The sequence below is a fragment of the Drosophila takahashii genome, chromosome X, assembly GCF_030179915.1.
Source record: "Drosophila takahashii strain IR98-3 E-12201 chromosome X, DtakHiC1v2, whole genome shotgun sequence".
NCBI classification, from domain to species: Eukaryota; Metazoa; Arthropoda; class Insecta; order Diptera; family Drosophilidae; genus Drosophila; species Drosophila takahashii.
The window spans coordinates 3,840,409-3,867,862 of NC_091683.1; the positions used below are offsets into that span (position 1 = coordinate 3,840,409).

The 27,454-nt window shown below is 43.2% G+C and overlaps 8 protein-coding genes across 11 annotated transcripts; 2 read left to right on the forward strand and 6 right to left on the reverse strand.

Annotated features, from left to right (window-relative positions):
- Nucleotides 1-813: 813 nt before the first annotated feature.
- Nucleotides 814-9,307, reverse strand: Chc (clathrin heavy chain). Its single transcript, XM_017140567.3, has 7 exons — nt 9,151-9,307; nt 8,025-8,240; nt 7,286-7,493; nt 2,225-6,526; nt 1,562-1,728; nt 1,405-1,491; nt 814-1,342 (listed from the first exon to the last, which is right to left on the reverse strand). Exons 2-7 carry the CDS (start codon nt 8,064-8,066, stop codon nt 1,112-1,114), a joined length of 5,037 nt encoding a protein of 1,678 aa, XP_016996056.1. The 5' UTR covers nt 8,067-8,240; nt 9,151-9,307; the 3' UTR covers nt 814-1,111.
- A 1,740-nt stretch (nt 9,308-11,047) lies between these two features.
- Nucleotides 11,048-13,407, reverse strand: ArgRS (arginine--tRNA ligase-like protein). Its single transcript, XM_017140689.3, has 5 exons — nt 13,284-13,407; nt 13,095-13,223; nt 12,701-13,038; nt 12,312-12,641; nt 11,048-12,255 (listed from the first exon to the last, which is right to left on the reverse strand). The coding sequence occupies exons 1-5, from the start codon at nt 13,380-13,382 to the stop codon at nt 11,106-11,108; spliced, it is 2,046 nt and encodes a 681-aa protein (XP_016996178.3). The 5' UTR covers nt 13,383-13,407; the 3' UTR covers nt 11,048-11,105.
- Nucleotides 13,408-13,645: 238 nt separating this feature from the next.
- LOC108056736 (leucine-rich repeat flightless-interacting protein 2) lies at nt 13,646-17,302 on the forward strand. 3 transcript variants are annotated; one of them, XM_017140690.3, is made up of 7 exons: nt 13,646-13,732; nt 14,384-14,526; nt 15,228-15,512; nt 15,570-15,933; nt 16,002-16,160; nt 16,495-16,679; nt 16,737-17,302. In XM_017140690.3, exons 2-7 carry the CDS (start codon nt 14,440-14,442, stop codon nt 16,845-16,847), a joined length of 1,191 nt encoding a protein of 396 aa, XP_016996179.1. In that variant the 5' UTR covers nt 13,646-13,732; nt 14,384-14,439; the 3' UTR covers nt 16,848-17,302. The 3 variants fall into 3 exon arrangements, with proteins under 3 accessions (XP_016996179.1, XP_016996180.1, XP_016996181.1); XM_017140691.3 differs by having other exon boundaries at nt 13,680-13,711; XM_017140692.3 differs by lacking the exon at nt 13,646-13,732 and adding an exon at nt 13,744-13,872.
- Nucleotides 17,303-17,308: 6 nt separating this feature from the next.
- sun (stunted) lies at nt 17,309-18,670 on the reverse strand. 2 transcript variants are annotated; one of them, XM_017140696.3, is made up of 4 exons: nt 18,526-18,670; nt 18,266-18,396; nt 17,691-17,740; nt 17,309-17,436 (listed from the first exon to the last, which is right to left on the reverse strand). In XM_017140696.3, exons 1-3 carry the CDS (start codon nt 18,552-18,554, stop codon nt 17,727-17,729), a joined length of 174 nt encoding a protein of 57 aa, XP_016996185.1. In that variant the 5' UTR covers nt 18,555-18,670; the 3' UTR covers nt 17,309-17,436; nt 17,691-17,726. The 2 variants fall into 2 exon arrangements, with proteins under 2 accessions (XP_016996185.1, XP_016996184.1); XM_017140695.3 differs by lacking the exon at nt 17,691-17,740.
- A 276-nt stretch (nt 18,671-18,946) lies between these two features.
- Nucleotides 18,947-21,560, reverse strand: UBL3 (ubiquitin like 3). Its single transcript, XM_017140556.3, has 5 exons — nt 21,398-21,560; nt 20,268-21,184; nt 20,025-20,133; nt 19,740-19,904; nt 18,947-19,640 (listed from the first exon to the last, which is right to left on the reverse strand). Exons 2-5 carry the CDS (start codon nt 20,892-20,894, stop codon nt 19,576-19,578), a joined length of 966 nt encoding a protein of 321 aa, XP_016996045.2. The 5' UTR covers nt 20,895-21,184; nt 21,398-21,560; the 3' UTR covers nt 18,947-19,575.
- Nucleotides 21,561-21,843: 283 nt separating this feature from the next.
- LOC108056734 (tRNA-queuosine alpha-mannosyltransferase) lies at nt 21,844-23,420 on the forward strand. Its single transcript, XM_017140688.3, has 2 exons — nt 21,844-22,259; nt 22,647-23,420. The coding sequence occupies exons 1-2, from the start codon at nt 21,889-21,891 to the stop codon at nt 23,374-23,376; spliced, it is 1,101 nt and encodes a 366-aa protein (XP_016996177.2). The 5' UTR covers nt 21,844-21,888; the 3' UTR covers nt 23,377-23,420.
- Nucleotides 23,366-26,156, reverse strand: Myb (proto-oncogene like protein Myb). Its single transcript, XM_044394805.2, has 2 exons — nt 24,872-26,156; nt 23,366-24,242 (listed from the first exon to the last, which is right to left on the reverse strand). Exons 1-2 carry the CDS (start codon nt 26,154-26,156, stop codon nt 23,608-23,610), a joined length of 1,920 nt encoding a protein of 639 aa, XP_044250740.1. The 3' UTR covers nt 23,366-23,607.
- LOC123003177 (uncharacterized) lies at nt 26,036-27,280 on the reverse strand. Its single transcript, XM_044394808.2, has 2 exons — nt 26,575-27,280; nt 26,036-26,167 (listed from the first exon to the last, which is right to left on the reverse strand). Exon 1 carries the CDS (start codon nt 26,974-26,976, stop codon nt 26,578-26,580), a length of 399 nt encoding a protein of 132 aa, XP_044250743.1. The 5' UTR covers nt 26,977-27,280; the 3' UTR covers nt 26,036-26,167; nt 26,575-26,577.
- Between the last annotated feature and the right edge of the window lie 174 nt (nt 27,281-27,454).

Below are 27,454 nucleotides of genomic sequence, written 5' to 3' on the forward strand. Positions count from 1 at the left end.
AATAAAAAGGAATTTAAATAGAATTTTAAATTTCCGTTAGCATTTCGCCACTGAAAAAACTCAGTCAAATGGTTGAATTTCTGGATTTCATACCAGGCGAACAGAAACGATAGCAGGTGTACGGTTAGTTTAATCCGCTCTCACTTAGAGATGGCCTCTTTTCGGCACGCTCCATACAAACTCGTGCTTGTCGTGCCACGAACACAAGAACATCGTGGTTGCCCATCCCTAATTCGGGCTTTCCTTTAAACTAACGGTTGTCTTCCAGGAAGCTCGACTCTGATTGGTCAATAGCGGGCTTCCAGGCAGCCATCTTGAAAAAATAACCTTTATGTGAGAGAAGTCACAAAAATCAGTAGCGACCTACTACTTTTCTGCTGATTCTGTTCGCCTGGTATTAAAAATCAGGAAATTTGCCTTGAAATGCACAAGTCGAAGATTACGGTAAATGTTGATCATTTCTAAGCTGAGTTTGGGTCCAAATTTCTTAATTCGTGCTAGTAAAATGTAGCATACTTCGGAGCGTTGCTGCTTTTAGGTTAGGTTTAGGCGTTGCAAACTTCTGACCGGGATTATACTACCCAAATAAAACTTCGAGATCTTTAAAGATGACCAACAATTTTGAGATATTTTGAACATTTATTTGCCAGATTAGTAGCTCCAGAAAACATAACAAAAAGCTCTTTCTTTTAACCTTTTAATTTGACCGAAGAAGAATCTTCATCTTTGATTGCTAAAACAAAAACCAACCTTTCGAGAACCCCCGGAAGAATAATAAAAGGTACTTTAACCGACTGACAATAACATCGTTAATTATGATAAAAAGTAATATATTCTGTTATATTTGAATAAAGAGTGCTGTAATTATCAAAACATATAATCATTTTTTAAATGTCTACAAACAAACCAAAAATTGGATTGTTAATTGCATAGCTTTAATTTAATAATGTTTGTCGTTTCGTTTCGATTTGTTTCATTTTGTTTTGGTAACTTTTGGCGCACATGCAATTAATAGATTATTTTTCTTATTTTATTGGTATTCCTTTAATGCTGATACATTTGTTTTAAAGTTGTTTTGATGGATTTCTTGGGTGCGCATGAGAGACCCCTTCTACAAGTAGGGATAGCCCATGTTGCGTCCTCCTGCCGCCGTTACCGTTGCCGCACCGGGGGGATAATTCTGTGCATATTGTGGTGGAATGCCCATTGCGGGGCCAGCGGTGATCATCAGTTGCGGCTCCATCTGGATAATATTTTTATGTTCGGTTGAATCGTCCTCCTTTTCGCGCTGGGCCTCGTTCAGCTCCAATTTGTCCACCTTTGTTGTGTATTCCCGAAGAACCTGTTAAGTATATAACCAAAGTTAATAAGGCTTCCGATCTCTAGACATTAAAATGGCATTACCTGGATCAAATAGGGCATGGCAAAGTCCACGATTTTATGTTTCCAGGCCAGCTCCAAGATGACATCCGGGCGCAGCAAGTCGTAGCACTGAAAATGATTGAAAATTATCAGTAATTAGTTAGTAATTAGTTAGCAATTAGCATATATTAGTGCCCACCTGATATAGACATGCGGCAAAGCAATCGTAAGCGTCACGTTCTAGGAACCAGCCCAACAACTCCTCGGCAATATCCTGCTTGCAAGACTCGGCGGCGTACTCCATGGCATCCTTGTAGAGCTTGTCCTTTTTGCACAGCTCCACGCTCTGTTTCCAGCGGTTGTTTCCTGTGATAAAGTAATAAATACGGTTATTAATTACACAGAAATAAAAACCGATATGGAATAGGATTATTTCTACCTTATTTCATATCAATTTAAGATTCAAACATATCAACATGATATTTTATCATATCATAAAAAAACAACAAATGTAGTATTTTTTGAGCAAATAATATAAAATAAAGATTAACATAATCCTAATTCATATCAAAATGATATTAATAACTTGATCTTTAAAAAACATCAAATTGACCATTACCATTTTTTTTTCTGTTAAAAAAAAATTAAAAAGTTAAAATTTAAGATTCAAACATATCAAAATGATATTTTATCATATCATAAATTTTATCATAACCAAATGTAGTATTTTTTGAGCAAATAATATAAAAAAAGATTAACTTAATCTTTTTTTCATATCAAAATGATATTAATTGATCTTTCAAAAATATCAAATTGACCATTTCCCTTTTTTTCTGTGTATATATCTATAGTTACAACTCACCCTTGTACAAGTAGGCGGCGATTCTGCGGAATTCGGTGAGCTCGTGCTTCTCGAGCTTCTGGGCCAGCGCAATGTTGTCAAAGTTGTCGAATCCATCGATCGAATTGCGCAGACCCTGGTAGTCCTCCTCGTCGATGAGCAGTCCGTTGAGTGCCTCGTTGATTGCCTTGTTATTCAGAGACTGAACGGAACGCAGATAGGGCTTGACGAGCGGCAAGTAGCCGGTTTTCGAGAAGTAGCTAACGGCACGCGTGTGATCCATGCGGGGCGCCAGCACAAGGAGCATATCATTCAGCAGCAGCGGCTTAAAGTCCAGATAGAACTCGATGGCCTTGTAGTACAGCTCGATGTTGGCCACCTTGGTGATGATGTCCTTGAAGTGTCCCTCGCGCCACGCCTCCGTGGGATGGGCCATCATGGCCAAGACGGCATTGTCGTACTCCTCGTACTTGTCGTACAAGAACACCAACTCGGACCACAAGTGCGCCGATTCGGCGGCACGCAGCACCTTTGGAATGTTGACGCGCGACCAGAACAACTCGAGATGTTCGCGCATCTTGGAAGGTTTGAATTTAGAATACAGAATAGCCAGTTCGGTGAACATGCCCATGTGCGCACGCTCCAAACCCAAAGCGGATTCGAGCAGAGCAATCAGCTCATCGAAATATCCCCGATTCTGATAGTAGTTAATCAGATCCTCTAGCTCATCGGCATGCACTACGATATGCAAACCGCACATCTGCGCCAGCCTAAACTCCTCGGCGTCCACGCAGGCGAAGCACACCTCCTTCCAGGTGCGCGTCGAGTTGGCCTTGCGTGCCGAATCCACAGCTCCCTGGAACTCCTTTAGATACACCAAAGTAATGGCCAAACGTGCAAAGTTGCTGACATTATTGTACAGCAGCTTGGCCGCATCGTACATGCCGTCGCTGAAGCACCGATTGCCGATCTTCTGGATGTCCGCATGATTCGGTCCCGAGATGAATTCCTCCAGATCGGCGAGGCGTCCGGTGCGAGCGTAGGCATAAATCAGCTCGCTTTCGATGTACGATTCGCGTGCCTTCTTGCGGGCCATCTGGAGATAGCGCACCAGGTCGTCCCACGACTCCACCTTGCTGGCCACATCGACGACATCCACATAGGCACTCGGATCATCGGCCTTGATGTACGAATCGATGGCCTCCTTAACGAGGCCCTGCTGCAGTTGGGCCTTGGCCAGCTGCGACCAGACGGCCGGCTCGTTGCAGCGCTCGGCGAATTCGTTGGCTCGCTCCAAATTGTTCACCTGATCGATGAGCACCTGGATGGCCGAGGTGTTCACATCGAACTTCTTGAAGATGGCAAAGGCCTCCTCGTACAGCTGATTGCTGATCGCAATGTTGGCAATGTCCGGAGCATCGTAGTTGTCCAGCCGATTGATGTAGTCCATGACGCGCGTGCGATCCGCCTTGATGGCGGTCAGGATGAGCAAATTCTGCAGATTGCGATGATCACTGAAGACGGAGGAATCCAGGATGATCTTCTCGAGCAGTTCGATCAGCTCGTTGGGCAAATCGGCGGTCATGAAGGCCTTCACCGTCACCGAAATGTCATCGGGATCCTGGGTTTCGGAGAGGGCTGTCTGCACAACCTGATCAATCAGCTGTCGCTTGTAGGGATTGCTCTCGGCGAGCACTTCGGCCCAGAGTTCCGCATCGCGGCGGCCGACCAAATAGCGAGCCTCACTCTTGAACAGCGAATTCTCGTTGCAAACGGCAATGAGCTCGCGATCGCACAATCCACGCTCGTAGGCAACGCAGGCCAGGTGAGGATCCCGCTTCTCGCAGTAGCGACCGACGACACGACTGTCGTAGTACTGATTCTCCTTCAGATATCTCTCGGGATTGTTGTTCGAATCGATGTAGATCTTGGCCAGCGCATTGTGGGTGGCTGGCTCGACGCAGCCCTCGTGGACGCGGGACTCTAACCAGGGCAGGAGAAGCTTCAAACGGTTGCGCTTCTCCACCTCCTCGACCAACTCATCCGTGGAGAATTGCCCCTTGACGACGAGAATTAGATTCTTGATTATATCCTCACTGCAATCGACATCCAGGAGACCACCCACAACAACCGGCAATCGCGAGGGATTCACCTTCTGCACATAGATCTCAATGTACTTTTGTAGATTGTTGCGGTAGAGATACAGCACCAGATCGTGCACGAAATCGAAGCGATCGCAGACAATGATCAACGGCAGCTGATCCGTCAGCTTGGCCTCCTTCAAAAAGTTCTTCACCCGCTCCGGATTGTAGCAGTTGGACTCGCGGCAGATGCGCTCCACCTCCTTGATCTGGTTGGTCTTGCAGGCCGCCTGGATGTACTTGAAGTGCACCTCCGGATCCTGCGAGAAGTTCACGATGCTGCTGAGGAAGTAGAACAGGCCGTCGTAGCTCTTGAAGCTCTCGAACAGATCGATTAGCGCCTTGTTGGTCAGCTGTTCGTGGTATTTGGTGGCAATCTGCACACAGATCTGCAGATTCTGGCGCAGATTAGCCGTCAGCATGGCTTTTAGGCACTCCAGCGAATCCTCAACGGAGAGAGTGCCAAAGAAACTAACCAGCCACTCGGCATTCAGCATGTGTGTATGGACAACGGCCCTCTTAATGTCATACAAATCCGTGTAATGCTCCAAAGCGCGCTGCAGCAGACCGGCCTTCTCGCACAGCTGGGCAATGTGCGCCCGGTCGTAGTGGGTGAACATGGCGTTGCCCAGAATGGCATCGGCCACCTGAGGCGCCGACATCAAGTTCATTTCAAGCAGGCGCGTCTGCAGAGCTCCCTCTGCGGGTCTATTATGCTTGAGGGCATCCAGCAGGAACGCAGTGCACTGCTGCACCATCGAGTGCTCCATGAAGATGTCCACAATCTGGTTAATGTCCGCCAGCGGCTCCTCCTCGGCCACCAGCATGGATGCGAAGCCGGCTCCCTGCTCCGGATTGCTGCGCATCACAGAGCGCAAAAGGAATACATAATCGGGCGTATAGTTAACCTTCTTGGCGTACAGCACAATCTTCTGGAACTGCCCGGTCTCCGCGAAGCATTGGATCACCTTATTCGGCACATTGGCGCGCAGATAGATGGACAAAGCGAGCGTTAAATCCGAGGCCTTGACCAGATCGCCCAGCTCCTCGCTGCACTCGAGCTTCTCCTCCTTCAGCCACTTCTCGCACAGCTGCTTTTTGCCCTGCAGGAGGACGGGTCGGCAGAGCTCCAGCGATTCGAACTTGTTCAGCTTTCCCTGGTCGAGCAGGATGCCGAAATACTGCAGCAGCGGTGGTGTTGTAGAACCAGCGGGCGTTTGAACCTGCTGGAAACGCTGAATGGTCTGTGGTGTGCGCAGAATGGCCTTTGGCGCCAAGGCAGCGACCTTGGCTGCCTCTGCATATTGACCGGCGGTGAAGAGCTTGTTGAACTTCCGCACAAAGAGATCCTCCGCGCCAGCTAGATTATTCCTAACAGCCATGCGCAAAGCCAAATCGGGATTCTGGAGCACTGTGTTGATGTACGGAATGATCTGCTCCTCGTCGACGGTCACCGAAAGCACTTGGCCCTTGCGATTTACGCCTATTATGCCGCCACTGGCCTCATGCGGTGCTGTAACAAAGATCGTATCGGCCGATATACGATTCATGTAGATGCACGTGGCCGTCTCCATGTCATAGAGATGAATGTACCCATATTTGGTTATCAAATAGATGGTGTCATACTTGGCGGAGACTTGCATGGCGACGGGGAAATCGTTTTGTGCTTCCGGCGGAAAGAATACGTCGACGGCCTTCTTGGCGAACGGCTGATTGCCCGTCGGCGGGGCACCGACCTCGATGATATGCAACTTTCCGCCGCTGGCGGTGCGCACGGCGAAGCAGAACAGCGTAGTTGGCTCCTTGTTGGCGTCGATCTTGAAGGTGGCAAAGCTGGCCGCATGGCCCTCGATGGCCTGCGAGACCTTGCGCTCCACCGAATACAGCTGCATGGCTCCGGCGACGCGAGTCGGCAGGGCAGAGATGCCCACCAGGAGCAACCACTGCTGGGAGGCATTGCAGCGGTAGTTGATGATCTGACAACCGTTCAGCGAGGAGTGACGATCGAACATCTTCTGCGGCATCGAGTCGCCCTCCATGGACCAGTGGTACACACTCGTTTCCGTGACGAGAGCCAGCGTGTTCAGGGATATCCACTTCCAGAACACCACATCCTCGGTCATCGTGTGCGCCTTCATCTTCGATTTCATCTCAATGTTGAAGATCTGCAACGTCTTTTGCGCTGAAAGAGAGGTTCAGTTTATAGGTAACGTGTTCGAGATCTATAAGCCAGCCGATCAAGAATCTATCTTGATTTTCTACTAGAATTTCTTATCCTATAGTTTAACATACAATAGAATAACAATACTCTGTAAACCGTAAACTTTGTAAGGATAATATTGTATTATTTAGAATTCACTATTCCTGAATTATATACCATTATAACCTTGGTATTCTACTAGAACGTTTTATCCTACAGTTTAACATTTCTGGAAACAACTTTTTTTCAAAATACTTTTTAAAGATATTTGGAATGCACTATCCCTGAATTACTTAATGGTATTATCTTGGAATTTTATTAGAACGTTTTATCCTACAGTCTAACATTTCTGGAAACAACTTTTTTTTTTAAATACTTTTCAAAGATAATATCGTAATATTTGGAATGTACTATATCTGAATTACTTAATGGTATTATCTTGGTATTCTACTAGAACGTTTTATCCTACAGTTCAACATTTGTGGAAACAACTTTTTTTTCCAAACATTTTATAAGACCGTATTTATCTTGGTATTCTACAACAACTCTTTCTGGCAACAACTCTTTCTTAAAACATTCTGTAATACTCTATTTAAATTGTTATTATACTAAAACCTATTATCCTAAAGTCTAACTTTTTTTCATAGATTAGCTTTTCCTAAACTTTTTAAGGATAATTTAGAAATATTTAAAAAACACTTTCCTAGGCTGTCGATCGGCTGGACCATCGCTTTGAGTTACCTTTGAGCGCAATGACCTTGCTAGCTGGATTCATGATGGCCGAGTCCGCTGAGATGGGACGCCGGGTGGGATTGGTGGCGTCGTTCATGTCGATGATGACCACCTGGGCGGTATCGTTGACCTTCTCCCGCACGCAGATAAACTTATCCGATTCCATCGTGAGCGTGCTGAATGAAAATGAACTGGCGTTGATCCCGACATTTGTGAGCTGTACGAAAAAGAGGAGGAAAAGGTGTAGTTTTAGTTAAGGGATCTATATCATGTACTAAAAAAAGGTGTTCTTTTAGTTTAGGGAACTAGAACGTGTACTAAAAATGTGTAATTTTCGTTTAAGGAACTAGAACATGTACTAAAAATGTGTAATTCTAGCTTAAGAAACTAGAACGTGTACTAAAAAGGTGTAATTTTAGTTTAAGGAACTAAAACATGTACTATAAATTGTATAATTCTAGTTTAAGGAACTAAAACATGTACTAAAAATTTGTAATTTTATTTCAAGGAACTAGAAAGTGTACTAAAAAACAAGTATCTGTACATTGTACATTCTTTAATAGAGGGTTTAGAGATTCAGTGGTAGAAAACCGTGGAAAGACAAGAAAATGTCGGGAAACTTATTGAACCGTGGTAAAGTGAAATCGGTACACTTGTTCCGACCAGATTAACACAGCATATTGGAGGGTCGTAGCTCCCAGATGGGAGATGATTAGACCCAAATACCAGATATAACTAGGTTACTCACCTGTAAATGCTCCTGAAAGCGGATGGGCAGTGGTTGCGTCATCTTGACTACAGTGAAGTCTAGTTATTGACAGACTATTACAACGTAAATGGATCTCTGATTCAATTGCACGCTCCTTCAACAGTTTTTGATTCGTTTCGGGTTTTAGTTTAGTTTTCAGTTTCGATTTTAGTCGTTTTCCGTGTTCAAGATGGGGTTTCCATTGGAACTCTTTAGCTGCGGGACCAAAAACAAGTATTAGTAGCGCCGATGCAGCAAGAATGAGGAAAAATCCAATTGTGGGCGTTATTTTATTGTTGATAGAAAGTGACAGCGTCACCGGATGAAAAAATGAAAGATAAAAACTCGTATGTACATACATAAGTCTTGGTGTAAACGCCCTCAAAAAAAAACAAAAAAATACAGCCTATGCAAGTATGTGGGTGGCGTTGTTGTTGCCCTGCAACAAAATATAAAAACAAATTAATTTTCGCCCGAATAATCCTTTGTATCGGTATTTTTGCGACGGGAAAATTACCAGCACTTTATTTTATTTGAGGTGAGAGCGAGAGGGAGCGCTAGGGAGAGGAGAGCGGTGAGCAGCGAAGAGAGCGAGAGAGTTGGAAAAGAAAAGAGGCAGCATTATCATCAAAAATCGCTGCTCACCACAGAAAAGTCAGCCATGTTGAGTTGCGCTTTGAACAATTAGTCACTGACTAATACATGTACACGACCTGCTCTCGTTTCTAGTATATGTGCTATGTGCACGAAAATCGAAAATCGAATTTAAATGTCACTTTCTTTGCCTGATAACAATGGGACAATGCCAGGAAATGGCCAAGAATCGGTGTACATACATCGAATTAACTAGCGGTACTTTCCAATCTGTGGGAGTACACACACACACACACACATACACCACACTACACAGGCAGTGCCGCAATATGCCACATAAACAAGAACATAATTAGATAAACGGTAAACTAGTCGGGCACTTTTACATCAAATAAACAAGATGTGTATGTACTCGGTGCACTAGCGCAATAGCAGCACCCACACACACTTTCTGTCGATTTTCTGGGTTTTTTCAAGCCCGCAAGCCCGTATGTTTACTGCAATTTACTGCAATAGGGATTTGTGTGCCTACTCGAGAAAATACGTCGATTTGTTGCTTGATGACGGGCACACACACAGAAGACACAAAGAATTTAATCAAGCTCTAAGTTTATTTTGTTTGACTGAGAGACGAGACGGTAGAGGTGTGAAAAAGTTATACAATTGTGCCGATATGTCGAGGAATCTGCCGAGTGCAGTGAAAAAACATCGATAGGCCGGCGGTGGCTGCAGTCGATGTTGTTATCGGACGCAACATCCGGTTTTTGCGTTTTAAGCCGGTGTTTTAAAATTAAAATAAAATAAAATACTTGCCTTATTATATTTATTTTTTATCCGGGATTGGGGATGGGCCAATTTAAAACCAATATTTTTTAATTCAGCAATATAACTTCAAACCTTGCGTTCGATAGGTCAAGATACGTGGGTAACAGGTGTTAGCAGGTGGAAAACCATTTGGGAAAACCACCAGCTAAGGAACAGGTCTTTTGAAGAAATTATAAAATTGCACTCCAAAATTTGGGTAAAATTAATAAAAAAACAAATCATTTTTCAGTTCAGTTAGCCAATTGGAATAAATTAACAGTACCGATTTTTTCCTTGTTGTTTAAAGACAATTTAATTTAATATAAAATGCTGTAAATTACTTTTTTCCACTTTCCAAAAAATAAATTTTTCGAAAAGAGATGAGTATTTTTAGTTTAGGTTGCTCAAAACAGTAGGTATTTAAATTGTCGGGCTTGATTTTCATATCAACGAATGTCAGTTGCAAAATTAGATATATTTACGTCATCGATAATAAAAATTTAAAAAGATTTTCTCGGTGGGTGCTTATAATTCCCAACTAGTTCTAGGCTAAAAATATACGACTAGGTGCTATGTTCGCCGATAAATCAGTCGACCGGAAGTCGGTGTGGGTGTTGGTGGTTGTGAAGTGACTTTGGGAGATCCATATATTGGGATGTCATCTGGCTAGAACTCTGTCCAAGATGCAGTGCATCGAGATCCTCTCCAGAAATGGGCCTTAATTAGGTTATTTATTAAATTAAATTAAATATAAATATTAGTAAAAACCATTATTTCCATTGTTGTAGCCAAAATACTGTTATTTTGTGGGGCGGAAGATCAGGTTCTTGATATTTGGTTAAAATTTGATTTTTTTAATTGGATTTTTTGCTGTAACTCGGGCAAAAATGGTCCCAAATCAAAAAGGCGCACCGTTTTGAGCAGCTAACAACCTAATTATTAATATCAGTGCACTTTCCGGCTGATTTGAAAAAAATTAATTTTCCACCCAATTTTTGCATTTTTGATAAGGGGTAACATCATGATTTTTTGTGAAAAATGGCAAAAATAAAAAATTTCCAGGTTGAAACGCCAATCGATTGGGAATTTAACTACGAGTTCAACGAGGTATGACATTCCATATTTGGACCATTATTTCCATTGTTACGGCCGAAAAAGTGATATTTTTTGGGGCGGAAAATCTAAATCTTGATTTTTGGTAAAAATTCGATTTTTTTATATTGGATTTTTTGCTGTAACTTTGTCAAAAATTGTCCCAAATCAAAAAGGCGCACTGTTTTGAGCAGCTTACGAGTTTATAATTAATATCAGTGCACTTTCCGACTGACCTGGGAAAATTGATTTTTGACCAAATTTTCGCAATTTTGATAAGGGGTACTATCATAATTTTTTGCAAAAAATGGCAAAAATTAAAAATTTCCAGGTTGAAACGCCAATCGATTGGGAATTTAATAACGGGTTCAACGAGGTATGACATTCCATATTTGGACCATTATTTCCATTGTTGTGGCCAAAAAACTCATATTTAGGGTCAAAATATGGATACGAATTTTAGACAAAAAAGCTTGTCTAGGACTTTTCGTTTGCCTTACAACTACTGGATAGACTTAAACAAACATTAAACATTCTGTATCAAAATTTTCAACTTTTATTCGCGTACATTTAATGTAAGACGTCGAATTTTTACATTTTCGAAACTGGTTTCAGGCCGAGTATATAGAAGCATTGGCGCAGCACAGCTGCAGTTGCCTCGCACAGGAGAATTCGGCTGTGGTTGACTTCGATAATTTCGCCAAGTTTGTTCTTCTCAATACAATAACAAGAGTCGTAGAATTCGGTGAAAACTGTGCACACCTCGTAGCAGAATTCACACAAGAAATGCAGGAAGAGTTCCTTCGAGCACTTGATCAGAATGTCGTGCAGTTTCAGCAGGGTTTTGGCCAGCTTCCACTCCTTTTCGTGGGCCAACTCGATCTTGACCTTCTTCAGTATTTCGGGCAGATTAGAGAAGTCCTCGCCGGAGTTCCGGGCAATTGAGCAAATGCGAGTATATGTGTAGAGTAGGTAAACGGCAGTATTGCCGCGGTCCTCGAGCATCTTGTCAAAGGAGAATATATAGTCGCTGATGCGGTTATGACACAGATCGGAATACTTTATGCAGCCGTAGGCCAGCGACTCCTGGGCGTCCTTCAGCTCCTGCGGAGTGAGGTCCTGATCGCGGCCGCGACTCTGCAGCTGCTGCAGCGAACGCTTCATTCCCTCGTCCAGCAAATCGGCCAGCTTAACCGTATCACCCGATCGAGTCTTGAATTTCTTTCCATCCTCGCCCAGCACAACGCCGAACTGAACATGGTCCACGCGATGGCTGCTCGGCTTCAGTATCTCACTGCGTTCGGCAGCCCTGAAGATGGTGTTGAAGTGCGTGCTTTGTCCCGAGTCAACCACATAGATCATCCAGTCGCACAGCTCCTCCTGCACGCGGTGGCGTATCGCCGCCATGTCGGAGGTGTCGTAGGTGAAGCCTCCATCGGATTTTACGATCGTTAAGGGAATGCCGGTCTTCGTATCATCCGGCCACATGATCTCGCGGCCCTCGTCCTGCTCCAGCAGGCCCTTGCCACGCAGAAACTCCACCACGGACAGCATTCGCGATTGGTAGAAGGATTCACCGCGCTCCTTGATGCTAATATCCAGTCGTTCGTAGATCGTTTGGAACTCCTTGCGCGACACATTGCAAATGAGTTCCCATGCCTTTATGGAGTTCGGCACACCCTTCTGCAGCGAAACCACTCGGCTGTAGGCGCGCTTCTTGAACTCCTCGTCCTCATCGAAGCTGGGGAGATTATAATATGATCAAGGGTTCATTAAGAGTGGTGTTATCTAACTTACCGCTTCTTGGACTCCTTGTAGAACTGCTGCAGATCGCTGATGGGTGGACTTTCGTTGAGGTAATTGGGGAAACGGTCCTCCAGGTGGGCAATCAGCATGCCGAACTGCGTGCCCCAGTCGCCCAGATGGTTGATGCGCAGCACATCGTGCTGCAGGAACTCCAGCAGGCGGCACACCGATTCGCCAATGATCGTGGATCGCAGGTGACCCACATGCATCTGCTTGGCAATGTTGGGCGATGAGAAGTCGACCAGGACGCGCTTCTTGGGCACTTCTGGCGGCTGAACGCCGTTGCGGAGTAGATTGCTCAAAGCGGAGGCGGCAAAGTCCCTGAAAAGATCAAGGTTTAATTGAGATTGGACCTTAGGGAACCCCTTTTTGCCACCCACTTGCTGAGGAAGACGTTCACGAAACCCGCGCCGGCGATCTCGAGCTTCTCGATGAGCGGCGACGGTGGGCAGTGGCCTTTCAGCTCGGCCGCAATATCACGTGGCGCCTTGCTGACGCCCCTTTCCTTCAGCTTCTTGGACAGACCCATGGCATTGTTGCACTGGTAGTCGCCGAATTTCGCCGAGGAGCTATTAACGGGCGCTATTATGACAGGCGTGTCGCTGAATTCCGGGAAGGCTGATGCAATCGCCTGGCCAAAGAGACTCTCCAGCTGCTCGGTGATCGAGGAGGAGTCTTTCGGCTTCATGCCGCCGGCACTGGATTCCTCAGCAATGGACTGTGGGATATAGTTGGATATTATAAACCCTATATCTTATATGGTGAGCTATTCACCTTCTTCAGGATAAACAGGCGGTTCTTCAGCTTCTTGTTCTCAATCTGCAGCTGAACCAGATCAACGTCCAGTTGCTCCCCATTTTTGGCAGTTTGTATTCTGGCGGCAAGACCTTTCGTCTTGGATTCCTGGAAGGATAGCACATATGTCGCAATAGGGAAGCGGATTTGGCGGCTGCTCCTACTTACCAGTTCCCTGAGTTTCTTAAGCTCCAAATTTAGCTCGGGCATTTCGAGTTTTTGGTTTTCGATCGCTTTCGGCGAGACAACGGGGCAACGATGCCACATGGATGGCGGTTATCGGTTATCGAGAATCGGTAGTGAGTCTGCGTCCAGTCTATAATGCAGTATTCCCACTATTACATTTTGTGCATTTTTGCAACATGTGAAGTCACCAATTTGAAATAGAAATAAGTAACTAAAGGGGATTAAAGGTAGAGAAACCAGTAGAAGAAATCCAGAATCTCGCTGTTACTCGTTCGTTTCCTTGTTCGCAACAGCAAATGTGCCTCGTGGGAACAGTGTGTAACCTTCACCTGCGTCCGCCTAGTTCTATCGATCCATCGATTTTTCGCCCATCTCTAATGTGATTAATTGTGATTTTGTTCGCTAAAAAGGTGCCCCAAAACTTTTTATGTGTATGTGTGATTAATTAATTTATAGATTTTGTCACCTTGTGCCCAAGTACCTGAGGCGGAGTGTTGGGAACAACTTGAAGTGCTTCCGAGAGGCACATTGCCGCCCAGAGATACACATGCATAAATTAGGGGAACCAGATGTGTGTAACGCCGCTCCCATTAAAATTACAAATTTTACAAATATAAATAGTGGCTAAAAAGCGTACTTTCCGGGGAATGGACACTGTTGAGCAGCAACTGCCTATTTATAAACGGGAGATAAACTAGTTTTCAAGTCCCTGTGCCAAGTGTCGACGAGGAATTTGTTAAAGTTAACAAAAAAAAGTCATTATGCAGAGCAATGCAAAAAAAAAGTTTACTTTATTTTCATTCACCGATACGCACATCGTTTGAATGTATGTAGGCTTCGGCACCAATAACCAGAATATATACACCGATTTTTATATAAGGCTCTACCCGATAACAAGTTGTGTTCCGATGATAAGGTATCCATATCATATCATTCGCGTAGGATCATCAATAACATTCCGAAACGTTTACTAATGCGAAATTTCTTGGAGTTTTGCAACTAAATTCGAGTTTTTATATTATCTCATAAGTTAATATTTAAAATCCTATGATTTAACTGAAAAAGATCTTCTATTTTACCAGCGTGCGACCGCATACGCTAATTATAAAACGTAAAGTTAAAATTGAGCTCAGATTCAATGGAAAGTATCAGCACCACAGGTCGGCGACGGAACAACATGCGAATCAATGCCGAGGATAATGCCCTGGATCAAATTACAAAAGAGGTAAGTGTCGGTGGGATTATAGAGTTGGAAATCCTGTAACTAAGATTGATTGATTGAAGTATCAAGATCCCGGAAATTTATAACTATTTTAAATATATCTTACAGATCTTCAGTGATAGATATTTTAAACATTTTCTATTTTTAAAGGTAGTTCCTGTAACTAAGATTCGTTCTTTCAAGACCCCAAAAACTATTACTATTATAAATATATCTTACAGATCATTTGTGATAGATATTTTAGATAGATATTTAATATTTTTAAAGGTATTTCTAGATAGAAGATTATAAAGCTGGAAATCCTGTAACTAAAATGCATTATTTCAATACTCTGAAAATTGTAATTATTGTATCTTACAGTTAGTGATAGATAGTGTAACTAAGATTTGTTCTTTCAAGACCCCGAAAATTATTACTATTATAAATATATTTTACAAATCATTAGTGATAGATATTTTCTATTTTTAAAGGTAGTTCTAGCTAGAAGACTATAAATTTGGAAATCCTGTTACTAAGATTCGTTCTTTCAAGACCCCGAAAATTATAGCTATTATAAATATATCTTACAGATCATGAGTGATACATATTTGAGATAGACACTTACAATTTTTAAGGCAGTAATAACTAGGAAAATAATCAATTTGTTAATTTAGTATCGAAATTTTCCCTATTTTTTAACAGAGTATCTCTATCTTTTTATCCAGGCGGAAGCGCGACTGGCCGCGCGTCGACAGGCGCGTGCCGAGGCCCGGGAGATCCGCATGAAGGAGCTGGAGCGGCAGCAGAAGGAGCAGGAGATAACCGCCGACCGGGTGTTCGACATGCAGAACTCCACTGCAGTGGGCCCAGAGCCCCTCTCCGTGCATCCCGTGCGCCTCGTCTACGGCGGCCTGCTAAACGTAACCCGTGCCTCAGCCTCCCGCCGCAGCAGCGAGGACTCCGTGGAGGAGGAGGGCCGAAGTTTTCGCGACTTCAAGCACGAGCTTAAGGTAAGACTAAATTGCCTGATAATTCCCCTTATAATAAACATGTTATATATATTCCAGGATGTCGAAGAACGGTTTCGGAAGGCCATGATAACAAACGCCCAACTGGACAACGATCGCGCCTCGCAGGCCTACGAGGTTAAGCTGCTTAAAGACAAGTGCGAGATCATGGAGGAGTCATTCGCACAGCTGCAGCGCGAGTTCAAGGAGAAGATGCGCGACTGCAATGCCCTCAAGCGGAACCTGGACCGCGCCAATCTGGAGCTTAAACTAGTACAAGGACAGCTGAACGAGCGCGACTCGTTGATAGCCGAGCAGGGCCTGCTGATTGTGGCGGTGGAGAATGCCGATGGCAGCGATGCCAAGCGGGCTCTAGTGAGTGTGGAGAATGCCAAGGTTCTGGCCTCCGTTCAGGGTTCTCTAGGTGAATTGTGGCTTTACCTCCGAGCCTAAATCATTTCTCAACCTGTAGTTTCCTGTCCCTTTTTTCAGACGTAAGACTTAAGAAGTTCAGTGACGAGAAACAGCGACTGCTGTCCGAGGTGCAAAAGCTGCACGAGCAGCTGGATGAGTATAAGAGCGATGGGATGACTGGACGTCGCAGTCTTTCGCAAGGTTCCTTTGGTGATGAGAATGACTACGAGGCCCAACGTACGTTAACCATAATTACATAATGACAACTATTCCTTTTGTAGCGTTTCCCCACTGTATTTATCCTTGATTTTATTTAACCTCTGGCACTGCGTAACTTAACAAGTTCTTTCTCAGAATTAACTGATTTTCAGAAGGATATTCTTATATATTTTTTATAACTATCATTTTTCCGATTGCACCGATCGGCCGCATTTTTTTCGCCTTTTTGTATATCCCCATAACTTGCGTTTTAACACAATAAATTGTATATACTTGTCGCAGTTTGGTCGAACATACAGCTGCGAAATATTTGTATTATATTATGAGTCTTATTTCTTGTACTATCCGACAGGGGAATCAAACAAAATCATTTCAGACCATAAATATAAGCTGCAGAAGGCGGAGCAGGAGATCGCCAACCTGCAGTCGAGCTTAGCCCGTTCAGAGACTCAGGTGATTCGGTACAAGAGCACTGCGGAAGCCGCCGAAAAGGCGGAGGCAGAGCTGAAGGTCGAGCGCCGCAAGCTTCAGCGCGAGGTGAGTTCAAAAATGATCTATTTTAAGTAGTAACTAACTTAAAACTTGATCTTACAGCATCGGGAAATTTTGGAAAAACTGGAAGAGGCCGAAACGTCAAACAACCACTTGCTGAAGCGGCTCGACAAGCTTAAAAACGCTAAGAGTGCCATTCTAAAGGACTTATGATCGAAGATGGGAGGAGCTGCAATCTCGCCAACCATTGAAAGGTCGCATCCGATGACATAGAAGACAGAAAACAGTACGACATCATCAACATACAAATGCTGCAATTAAAATAGCACTTCGGTAGCAACTTAATCGGTCTTAGTGGTAGCAAAACGATCATTTTTGAAGGATAATCCAAAATACTCTACCTTAAAAACATATATTTAAATTAAAATATAAACTAACAGGATAATAATTAACATAAATAATGTCTATATGTATATGTAAAGCGCAAAATATAAGTAACAATTCAATTGGTTCGGCAGTGTGTGTGTGTGAAATCATTTTTTTTACAAAAACGCGTAGAAAATCCCATTATTGATCGAATTATTTGTATTCTATTGCTAGAAATCCGTTTCATCGGCCGCGATCTCCCAACGGAACGCCCAATAAATGCCATTTTTAAGAAAAGTTAAGACCGCTTGTTTGAATAATTCAAATTTATTTAAATTATTTTCATCTTCGATGATTCTACAGATGTTATTTGTTGCAAATCATTCTAAGGGGCCACTGCGAAGCGTCTAGGATTCCGATTGGGTGGTTTGGCGCTCTGTGGATAAGAAGAACCCAGAAAAATCAGCAATCGGCAATAGGATATAGTTTAAATATTTAAAAAGAGTTAATAGTTGTAAACTTTGGGCCAGGAATGTTGGGAGTTGACATGTCTTATTCACATGCAGTTTTGAATTCGAGAACGTGGTTAGACACTTTTTGAAAAAACAACAAAGTTAGGCACTTAAACTTTCGAGTTTAAGGCAAACACTGGGAGAAATCGGGTTCAGCCTTGCAGTGGCAGGCACTTACGACAGTTTTTAACTTATTTAATTGTCGACAGAACACTTAGGCCCTTTCATCTGAAAAATACGTACAAATATGGCAATATGTAAGATATAAATCCAACTGGAATGTCCACTGTGAGTTCAAAAAAAGGTATTCAGCGTTTCTTTCGGAAGCAGGTTTAAAAACAAAGGTGTTTTTTTTAGAATTTTGGGGAGAAACCTTTTGCATCTGAGATGATAAGTTATGATGATAATTATTATAATTATGATGATAGTTATAGAGTTTAAATTTGGAGTTATTTTCGGGTTTGAAATCCAAATAAAGAAAATAACCACCAAAAAGGTTTTCAGTTTTTTGCTATTATTAAACATTTTACCATATTAAACTTTAAAAACTTAAAATGTTATAATGGTATCTCTCTTTTTAAACCAGTTTCCATTAAAATTCTTATGAGTTTCTGGTTGGAACTTAATTGGAAGATATTCCTGGAACACCTGTATTCTTTATAACGAGTTTATCCTGGTTTCCTAGATAACTTTATATAATGTCTGCAGTGCGGCTAAAAGTTCGTGAAAAGCGGCAGGAAGTGGGAGACTTACGTGCTGGCTTGCCATTTGCCCAGGGAGTGAATTTCACATGACTCGCGTCGCGCTTGGCGGCATCGGTACGCAGAGGCGCCTTCAAGGACTCGCGCAAAATGCGAGCGGCGATGTTGGAATATTGGATGTAGCTGCAATCGAGAATATTTGTATTAACTATGCTATGTGTTATGTAATCCGGCACTGAGTGTGTGTTTTCGGGTTGATTCGAAAGCAACCACCGCTTTTCGTGACAGTCCAGACACTTGGATAATGCTTACGTAATTCCGGCAGCTCTCCAGGCAGTCATTGTGATCGGATTATTCGAAATATATTCACGCTACGCAAAAATTAAGAATTCTTAATTTCGGATTCCGGACAAGTGTGACCGCAGGTTGGTGGACCAAAAATACCAGAAATGACTGGGCCGCAACAGCGGAATGGTGGAAATTGAAACATGTGCGCTGTTGCAATGTTCTCACTATTAAAAGCGGTTATTAGCGTTTCGCAACAGCGGGTTTTTCTTTTGTATTTGGAAATACAAATAAACTAAACAAAATTTGAGAATTATATAAAAAGTATTAACTATGAGTAGGATTTAAAAATCGTGTTACTCAAAGCGTAAACGTTTTCAGATGACTCCCCATCTCACCACTAAATCTTCCACTTTATTCATCCCCAAATGCCCAATATAAAATGAACTTAAGGATATATTAGATTATTTATTTATCATTGACTTTAAGTTAGACTTTACAGATAATATTTTAAAACTTAACAGAAGAAAACACTTAACTCTAATTAAATACGTATATATACAGAACAAAAAGTTTCAATATTCTTCATCGCGTTAAAGAATCGATCTGACAAATTGCTGGTTTTATGTTTCGTAGACGCACACTTAAAAGCAGAACGCAAAGGGAAGTTACTTATCTTTCACATAATTAGAGTTCTCAATATTCTTGACATATTTGAAATAAGTGTAATTACTCTTTTTCTAATTAGGTTAACAAGTCCGATTTCTAAAAGCCATTAGCACTGTATCCGTATTTTACATGTTATAAATATGCAGTCTAGCAACTTTAATACAGAGTATACGCATTTGCAGATGCTCGTGAATTCCTGTGTGGTATATATATAAAATATATATTGTATGTACATTAATATTTTAAACAAAGCGCCTTGCTCATCCAGACATACATTTTTATAGTTTAATAAATATACTTTTGACTGCACAAAAATGTAATTTATACATATTTTTTTTTTTTTGTTTTTTTTTTTTTTTGTTTTTATGCAAATTAATTTAAATATTACACTATTATATAATAATTTAGTTACAAAATAGAGCAATTTGTTGAACAGCAGCGTCCAGAACCGCCTTTACTATTTTGTCTTTGATCTATAAGTGAAATGAAAAGTTAAATTAGAAACGAATTCAAGCCGAAACCAAAGTGGGTTTTTTTTTGTAATTAAGAAATCTTGTATTTTTAAGGCATACCTTGCGAATTGGGCTCTGGCAAATTATCACGTGGCACTAAATGCATAACAGTCGTTTTGCCTAATGGAAGTCCCAGTGCTCCTAAGGTTACATTGCAATGGAGAAAACGACCTTGATAAATCAAGCGCAAGATTTCAGCTTTCGATACAGTTTCGTGAGTCCAATCTGGGAAATATGATTGGGGAAATTGTAATAATATAAAAATATATATATTTTAGAATAATATGCAATTGAAAAATGAAAATCTTACTTTCTACTCTATGTTATAACACTAAATTTACTCACCTTCTGGCCAATTATCAAATACTGTTTGTGCAATATCACCTGCGGAATCTGAGGGGCTAAAAATAAATTCTTTTGTTTTACCACTAACAAGAATGAGGCGTAGGTTAATCTGGAAATGGAAGAGATTTCATTAGGGTTTCGATGATATAACTAAAATTTATAAAAAAAAAAACTCAATAGGTCTTTGTAATATCGGACTTAAATAATATTGATTTTTATAAATGTATTCCTAGTCAGACTCACTTTATCAGATGGTATTGTTCGATGCATTTTCTGTGTGGCCAGCGGAGTGATGTTGGCCTTGACATTGGTGCAACAATGGGTGGTGACCTCGGAGGGGCTGAGGATTCCGGATCCAGGGCCATCGGCGGCCAGCGGGGACGAGGGCTCCGAGGAGGAGGTCATCGTTGGCGAGAAGTTGGCCAGCAGCTGATGATGGTGATGGGGATGGTTGGCCTTTCCCTGGTATCGCAGGGACGGGGGCTTCTGGACCAGAGCGTACGACTGTCGCTGGTGATGCACGGCTGCTATGGTGTCGGTGCAGTAGGAGAACGAGGAGAAGGGCAAATTATTCCCACTACCGCTTGAAATCTTCTCCTTCTCGGTGACTAATGGCGATGTCGCGGACCTTATCGCACCGAAGGAACCGGAACCGGAGCTGGATGCACTCGAGGACAGCGAGTACGAGCGCTTCGAATTCAAGGATTTTCGCTTCTGATTTTGATTTTGATTTTGACTTTGGCCAGTTACAATTGCAATAGTCGCTGTTGTTGTTGTTGTGGTTGCTGCTGTAGTGTTGCTCTCCCTCTCCCTCTCCAGTTGCTTTTGTTGCTGTTGTGTGGGCTTTTCAATCGAAGATGTTACCGACATGGCGAGAGGGTGGTGTTTTTTTTTTCGTACTCAGTGTCTTACTGATTTACCAACTGCCCAGCAGTGGGCAACTTTTCGGGTTGACTGTAATCATCGATTGCAATTGCAAGTGCCATTTTGCTTGGCTCAGATTTGATGTAACTTTCGATTATTACAGTGCTGCATAATCTGCAGAATTTAATTGGATTGCGTTCAATGGGTGGTTTTTCCAATGTTTTCCCCGTTTTCCTTATATACCTGCGCACTGGTATATATGTACATATGTAGATATGCCCCTTAGTCTCCAGACACTGAAATAGAGTAGAGCAGTGTGTATAGATTATGAGGCGAATATGTTACATCGAGCACTGCCCCCCCATTCGCACTCTTAAGCTGCTCAAACATTTCTTATTTCTTAATTATATATTAATGTCTTTGTACGTATATGCGCATATCGCATATGTATGTATGTGGTGGTGGTATACTTTCGCGTTTAATTTTCCCCCTTGCGTTCAACTTTATACCTCGATGGACGTTTCAATCTGCAGGTAGCGGGCGTTTCACCAACGATTCACTGGCGCTTCACTGGGTTTTTTAACATTTATCTTGGCCCGAACGACACTAATTTTTAATTTTCCTAAAGCGAACGATTGGTAAATACTTATACACTCACTTATACATACTCATCACTTTTTCTTCCGATATCCGATAATTTGTACAGATAGTTTCACTATCGGGAAACTATCGCATCGCAAAAGCTACCCGATTGTCCACCACTAATTTTGGGAAGAATTCAAAAGTTTTGGGCTATTTTAATTAGTTAATTAATAAATAAGATAAGTAATATATCTGAAGTAAAATTTTTGTGAGAAAAACGAGGTAGAAAAGCAGATGCAATCTCATTTTTCGCTGCAGCGTAGTTGCAGTCTTGTTGTCTCTTTCTAGCACTTTTATTTCTTACCGAGAACAAGTTGGCAGCGCGGAAACCCCCTTTGTGTGAACAGGCTATAAAATAATGACGTCCGACAAGCCGCACATTTTAATTATTGAACCCTTTTACGGGGGCAGCCACAAACAGCTGATTGACACCCTGATCGAGGGGCTCCAATCCCCACCGAACTACGAGATCTTCAGCCTTCCCGCCAAGAAATGGCATTGGAGAGCGCGCACATCGGCCCTGCATTTCGCCCAGCTGATCCCCCTCGATCACGAGTACCGGGTGCTCTTCGCCAGCTCCGTTCTCAGCCTGGCCGAACTGATTGGCCTGCGTCCGGATCTCGCCAAGTGCCGGAAGATCGTGTACTTTCACGAGAACCAGCTGGTCTATCCGGTGCGCGAGGTGAAGCAGCGCGACTGTCAGTACGGCTACAATGAGATCCTCACCTGGTAAGTCCCTCAATTACTGGGTGTTCTCTATAGAGTCTATAGATTTTATTTATTTATTTATATAAAGCTAACTTATAGTATAAAACTATAAGCTAACTGAGAATTTAACAGCACCAGCAACTACACAGAAAAAAAAATGGTAATGGTCAATTTGATATTTTTTGAAGATCAAGTTATTAATATCATTTTGATATGAATAAATATTATTTGCTTAAAAAATACTAAATTAGGTATTTTTTATGATATGATAAAATATCATGTTGACATGTTTGAATCTTAATTGATATGAAATAAGGTAGAAATAATCCTATTTCATATCTGTTTTTTTTCTGTGTAAGGCTTTTGGCTCGACAGTATATAGACTATAGATATTTCCACCTTTTTTAGCCTAGCCGCCGACATTGTGCTCTTCAACTCGCAGTTCAACTGCACATCATTTCTGGACAATGTGCAGCCCTTCCTGAAAATCCAGCCAGACTTTAGGATAAAAGGGATTCGGGAGAAAATTGAGAAGAAATGCCAGGTGCTGTACTTTCCCGTTCGGTTTCAGCGATTTCCTAGCAGGAGTGCCCATCTGGAGGATCGTGAGTGCCTGCATCTCATTTGGCCACATCGCTGGGAGCACGACAAGAATCCCAAGCTATTGGCCGAGGCGCTTTGCGAGCTTCAGGCGCGCCAAGTGGACTTCAAGGTGACCATTTGCGGCGAGAGCTACGAGGAGATTCCAGAGCCCTTCGCCGATATCCAGGATAAACTGGGAGATAAGCTGCTGCACTTTGGCCACCTGGAACGGGAGGATTATGTAAAGACCCTGCTCTCCGGCGACATTGTAATCTCAACCGCTGACCACGAATTCTTTGGAGTGGCCATGCTGGAGGCCACTTACTGCGGCTGCTATCCCCTGGTGCCCAATAAACTGGTTTACCCGGAGATCTATCCCAAGGACAACCTGTACAACACCTCCAGCGCCCTGATCAAAAAGCTCTACAACTTCTGTAGAAACCCAAAAGTCTTTCGCAAGCACCGCGATCAATTCTTTGAAACCTTCCATTTCGATCGCTTTGCGGCGCAGGAACTTCTTCCAAAATATCTAGACTTATTCAAGGTTTCACTTTAAGCATATTTATTTATTAAATATACGAAAAAAATGGGTTACAATAATGCCACAAAGTGTAGTACTTTAAATCTTTAAATCGTATGTATTTTGAAATGCGTTGCTCATCGAAACGAAAATGTTGTAAAAACTGTATGTGCAAATTGAGGGAGCGATCGATATATATCTACATAATTATATAAAAATGATACTTGTATAAATGTTTTTAATACCTCTTAAAAGCAACGTAGAAATTTAAAGTGAGCCAAAGCGCTCGAATGAGTTGACCAAGCACTTTTGCTTCTCGAAGTTGAGGGAGCGCGGTATGCAGGATAGGTTCTTGAGGCACGCGTACGCCTGCTCCTCCATGAATATTTGATCTTTGGTCCTGCCGCAGGCCACTCGTGCCCATTTGGGATCGATGACATGGTCGTAGGACGACAGCACGCCGCGGTACTTGAAGCCCTTGCGGTTGTGGAATGGTCGATTCTCCTTCCTGCCCTCGTCGAACGGCAGGTCCTGTTCGCTGCAGAGCGTGTCCTTCATAATGTTGCCGGGCGACGTGAGGAACTTGCTCGGCGTCTCCGTCTCAAAAGGTTGCATCTTCTTGGCGCTGGCCCCGTTCGATGGGTGATTGGAGCTCCAGGTGGAGAGCAGTGACTTCCTGGCACGTTTCAAATGCGGCGACTGGGTGCCAAACGAAGTGTTCTCCGTCATCTTGGACTGGTTTCCGTTCAGCGAACTGCTGAGATGCTCTTCGTGGATGATCTCAGCCAGATCCTCGGCCAAACTGGAGGGGCTGGAGGGCTCGTAGCGGCGACCATCCCGCTTCTTGCCAATGGCAGCGAGTGCCTTCTTGAAGGGCGTCGGCGTTCGCGGTCCCAGTTGACCTGGAAATGATAGTTTTGTGAGAAAATCCCATGAGAAAGGCAAATACTGTGTTTATACGATGCCGAATTCACGCAATCATTTCACGATTTCAGCCGATTCGTGCCTAAAATCGCTGAGAATGAATAAAAGCATGAATTCTCGGCTGTCGTATAAACAGGGGCTATTTCTATATCGCGCTTTCAAAAAATCGTCCCCTTTATAGGCTATTTCCCTACTCAGCGGTATTAAAAATTGTAAATGATCACCTATTTTTACCGGTCCGGCATCCCTATCAGTTAAGAGTGAATAAAATCATGAATTCTCGGCTGTCGTATAAACAGATGTTATTTTTATTTCGCGCTTTCGAGAAATCGTGATTCTCATCGTATAAACATAGTATATGATTTCAGCCTAAAAGCTTGATTTGGTGATAAGCAGATTGACATTGCCAGATCGCTAGAAACTTAAGTCCCCTTATAGGCTATTTCTCTACTCAGCGTTATTAAAAATTAGAAATGATCTCTTATTTTACCGGTCCGGCATCCCTATCAGTTAAGAAAGAACAAAATCATGAATTATCGGCTTTCGTATAAACAGAAATCGTGATTGCCATCGTATAAACATAGTATTTTACTTATAATATACTCACTCTTGTGCGGTGTTTCAATGGACGACGTCTCCATCTCCTTCTTGATCTCCATGCCCACGCGATTGTAGACCTTGGTCACCGGCGTGCTGGCCCGCAGGTTCATGTCCTCGAAGGTGGTCAAACACGGCGACTTGAGGAAGTGGCTGGGCGAGAAGGGCAGCGACTTGATGGGCGTAATTACCGGCGATGACTTGGCGGCAACGGCGGAAGCTGCCTCTTCCTGGCCGAACGATGGAGTGGCTTCGGGAATGTTGCTGTTGCTCTGGTTCTTTCGCGGCCGCTTCAATATGTTCGGCGTTTGGCGCGGCAGTTGCATCTTCAGTGCACCGAGGTACTGATCGGCTCCCGAAAGTTCCTGCGGCTCCGTGAGCTCCGGCTTGGCTTGGCTAACCTCGGTGCTATCCGACTTGGGAGCTGTCTTGGCAGCCTCTGCCGTTTCCGCCGTCTTTTGCGGCTGCCCCTTGCTAATCCCGCCCGACTTGATCAGCGTTATGAGATGGGTGCGCGAAGTCTTCAGATCGCTGCCCGATGCATTCACCGACCTGCGTTCGGCATCGTACTTGCGTCGCATCGTCGAGTTCCAGTGGTTCTTGATCGCATTGTCCGTGCGCCCGGGCAGCAGCTTGGCTATCTTGGCCCACTGGTTGCCCAGCTCGATGTGCGCCTGGTAGATGATCTTGTCCTCCTCCTCGGTCCACGCCGACTTCTTGATATTCGGATTGAGATGATTGTGCCAGCGTTCGCGGCACTGCTTTCCGATCCGTCCGTTCAGGTAGCGCGCAATGAGGGTCCACTTCTTCGGACCGAAGCTGCGCACCAGGTCAATGACCTTGTCGTCCTCGTCCCGCGTCCACGGACCCTTGATGAGCTCCGGATTGAGGACCTTGGCCCAACGCTGCTGCACCTGCTGCTCCATGCGATCCTTGAAGTGCGGCCCGATGATCTCCCAGTTCTCGCCGTGCTTCTCCACCAGCGTCTTGAGCAGCACGTCCTCGGATTTGGACCAGCGCTTGCCGAATCCATAGTTCGGATGCACTGCACCGATGGTGGTGGTGGTGCTGGTGCTGGAGCTGCTGTTACTGTTGCTGTTGCTATTGCTCTTGTTCTGGGTCTTCAGCTTGGTGTCCTGCAGCACCATGGAGACCTCCAGGGGATAGCCCGAGTCCGCATTGCTGTTCGGGGTGACCAGGGGCGAGGACTCCTCGTTTTCCGAGTACTCGGACTCCTCCGACTCCGAGTTTCCGTCGTAGAGCATCAGCTCCTCGCCGTTCTCGCTGCTGGCCATCTTATTTGGTACTATATAGTATGGTATAGTATAGTATATGGTATATTTACCAACTATATAGTATAGTATGGTATGGTATATACGGTATATAGTATATTTACCAACTGTATAGTGTAGTATTTTATAGTATATACAGTATATAGTATATTTACTAACTATAGAGTATAGTATTTTATAGTATATACAGTATATAGTATATTTACTAACTATAGTATAGTATAGTATAGTATTGTGTAGTATATAGTATTCCTTATAGTTCCTTACGGGTTAACTCCGTTTTATACTATATACATATACTTTATAGTATAGTATTGTATAGTATATGGTATTCTTTATAGTTCCTTACTGGTTAACTCCGTTTTATACTATATACATATACTATATAGTATAGTATTGTATAGTATATAGTATTCCTTACGGGTTAACTCCTTTTTCGGGGCGCACAGAAGTGATAGATCTCCGGATGCGACTTCTCCGCCCGCTGGAAGTAGTGAACGTCGCGCCTGCAGTACAAACACTTGTACGGATGTTCGCCAAAATCGCAATTACTCCGATCGCCGTGCCCGAAAACGTAGTGAGCGCAAATGTCGCTGAAGGAGAAGCTCTTGAATTGCTGGCGGCACGTCAAACATTGGACCAGTTCACCCTGATGACGGTGATCGCTGCGCAGTATTGGGTGCGTCGCATCATTCTCGGTGCGATCGAAATCGTATGGCACACTAGGATTCGGATTCGAAATTCCAGAATTCGAACTCGAATTCGCACTGGGAGTCTTGATTACTTCTACGTTACAGTTATTTGCGGGTCTGTCCATGGACATGCTAGGCCGTCCGAAATGTTCACATTTCACGAAATCGTACACCTATGCCCAAACATTGTGAATCTCCATTCCATAAATAGCGATAGTGGGATATATAAGTCTCCAAACTCTCTTGCCCATGCACAAATGTATCTTAAAGTCACGCTGCCCTCATTTCAAACACCAACTGCTACTCTATATATGCGCACTTTTGCGATCCAACGAATTATTCACGTTTTACACTGGAATTTGACGGCGTCGTATCGTTTATTATTTTAAAATGTAGATTTAGTAGGACCGTCCCACGAACATCGGCGTTGCCCCAGCAATCCGTTCGAGAAAAATCCTGGCCCGTTTCCACTAGCGCAGAGCGCGCTTTTGCGTTCGATAACAGTCGATGGTTTCGATATTTGGCGTTCCCTTTCGCGGAAGCGTTCGTTTTTTTTGTTTAAAAATTATAATTTTATAAAAAATAGATTTTACGTTTAATTTTAACATT